Source organism: Tetrahymena thermophila, assembly GCF_000189635.1.
Source record: "Tetrahymena thermophila SB210 genomic scaffold scf_8253806, whole genome shotgun sequence".
In the NCBI taxonomy this organism is placed as follows: domain Eukaryota; phylum Ciliophora; class Oligohymenophorea; order Hymenostomatida; family Tetrahymenidae; genus Tetrahymena; species Tetrahymena thermophila.
This window is the reverse complement of record NW_002475921.1, coordinates 1-1,646: the sequence shown is the minus strand read 5'-3', so window position 1 is coordinate 1,646 and position 1,646 is coordinate 1. Positions and strand designations below refer to the sequence as shown.

Sequence of the window (1,646 nt, the reverse complement as noted above, 5' to 3'; positions counted from 1 at the left end):
TTCCTTACTAGGTGTTAGATTGATAGCAAAAAGTAATTAATTAATTAATCAATTATAATATTTAAGATAATAAATTTAAATTATTACTTGAGATTTAATACTAAAGATTCTAATTTTTAACATTATACTAAAGTGTTGTTAAGTTAAGCAACTTATTGATTACTAAGAATACAATTTCTATTTATTTTATTAATAATAATAAAGAATTTAATCTAAGAATAAATTATGAATGAATGAATCAAATAGATTAAATTTTATTTATTCTTAATTTTGTAATAAAAAAGAGAAAAAATTAAAAAATTTTATTTATAAAAAATTTATGATTAAATATGAATTAATGAATAAATATTTATATTTATATATTTCATACTTTAACTGTAAGTCAATATGAGTTAGAGCTTTCAAGTTAGATTTCATTAACTGTTTATTTAAAAAAAAGATTTTATAATAATAAATAAAATTAATAATGATGGATACATCTTCTAGAATATTTTAAGAGTTATTCTATTACTCCATTTTTTTTTATTTATTTCCCTTTTTATTTCTTTGATTTTTAATAAATTAATTAATTATGATCAGAAATTAATAATTTTGTTGAATTAAAAAAAATTATTGATTTTCTTTTTTAATTATTCTTATTTAATTTGTACCATTCTAAAAATATATATTAATAAATCAGTTTCCTTTTTTATTCTCCTTTCATTAAGATATAAATATTAAATACTGTAATTTAAGCCTGTATAAATTATAATTTTCTATATTTTGAGTCTTAGTTAAAACACAAAGTTAAATTTTAAGATTTTTGAAAATTAAAAAATTGAAGAAAAAAAGCTTCAAATTTAAATTAAATGACATAAGTATTTTAGTAATTATATAAACAATTTGTATATTAGAAAATTAATGGCTAAAAAAGAAAATAAATTTATGGAAGTAGAAATAAAAAAATATAAGTTAATAAGTAAAATAAATTTCCATTCATATAAAAATGCTTTTTATTACTTAATTTCACAAATAATTATTTTTTTTAATTAAAAAAAACAAAATAAATTTGATTAAAATTGGAGATGTCATGTAAGAGTTGAAAAAAATAACTTAAATAGAATTAATAGCTAAAAAATCAATAAGATAATACAAATAATCTAGTAAATATTTTGCTTTCTTTCGAAAAAGCAACACTTTGTCAAAAGGTTTTATATAAATATAATAGTAAAAAAATAATATTAATTAATTTTTTGAGTTTTTATATGTTTATTCATTTTTTGTATAGATTTTATAAATTAAAACAAATTTAATTATTGATTTTTATACTTATATTTCTTATTTTATTTTCTATTCAAAACATCAAAAACAATAAAATAAAAAGTGTTAAGAAAGCAAATACTTTTTAGAAAGTTGCAAGATAAGTGAAATTTTAAAAATGAAAAGGGGTAAACTAATAATTTTTTTAAATAAAGGTTAACCCTTTCAAAATATTATAATAATAATAATAAAAATAGGAAAATCAATAAATCTAAAAAGAGTCAAAGAAATATAAAAGAAAGTTATTAAGAAATTTTTATATAAAAACATTCAAAGACAATATTAAGGATAGTAAAAATAATCATAATTACTAAATTAATAATAAGTTTAAAATTATAATAATATAA

The 1,646-nt window shown here is 14.9% G+C and overlaps 1 protein-coding gene across 1 annotated transcript; it reads right to left on the bottom strand. All coding sequences in view use genetic code 6, as the record gives it.

Moving 5' to 3' along the window:
* Positions 1 to 118: 118 nt before the first annotated feature.
* Positions 119 to 979, bottom strand: TTHERM_002653369 (transmembrane protein, putative; the record flags this gene model as incomplete). Its single annotated transcript, XM_012801102.1, has 3 exons — positions 119 to 177; positions 371 to 420; positions 478 to 979. 2 exons carry the CDS (start codon positions 977 to 979, stop codon positions 383 to 385), a joined length of 540 nt encoding a protein of 179 aa, XP_012656556.1. The 3' UTR covers positions 119 to 177; positions 371 to 382.
* Positions 980 to 1,646: the final 667 nt, after the last annotated feature.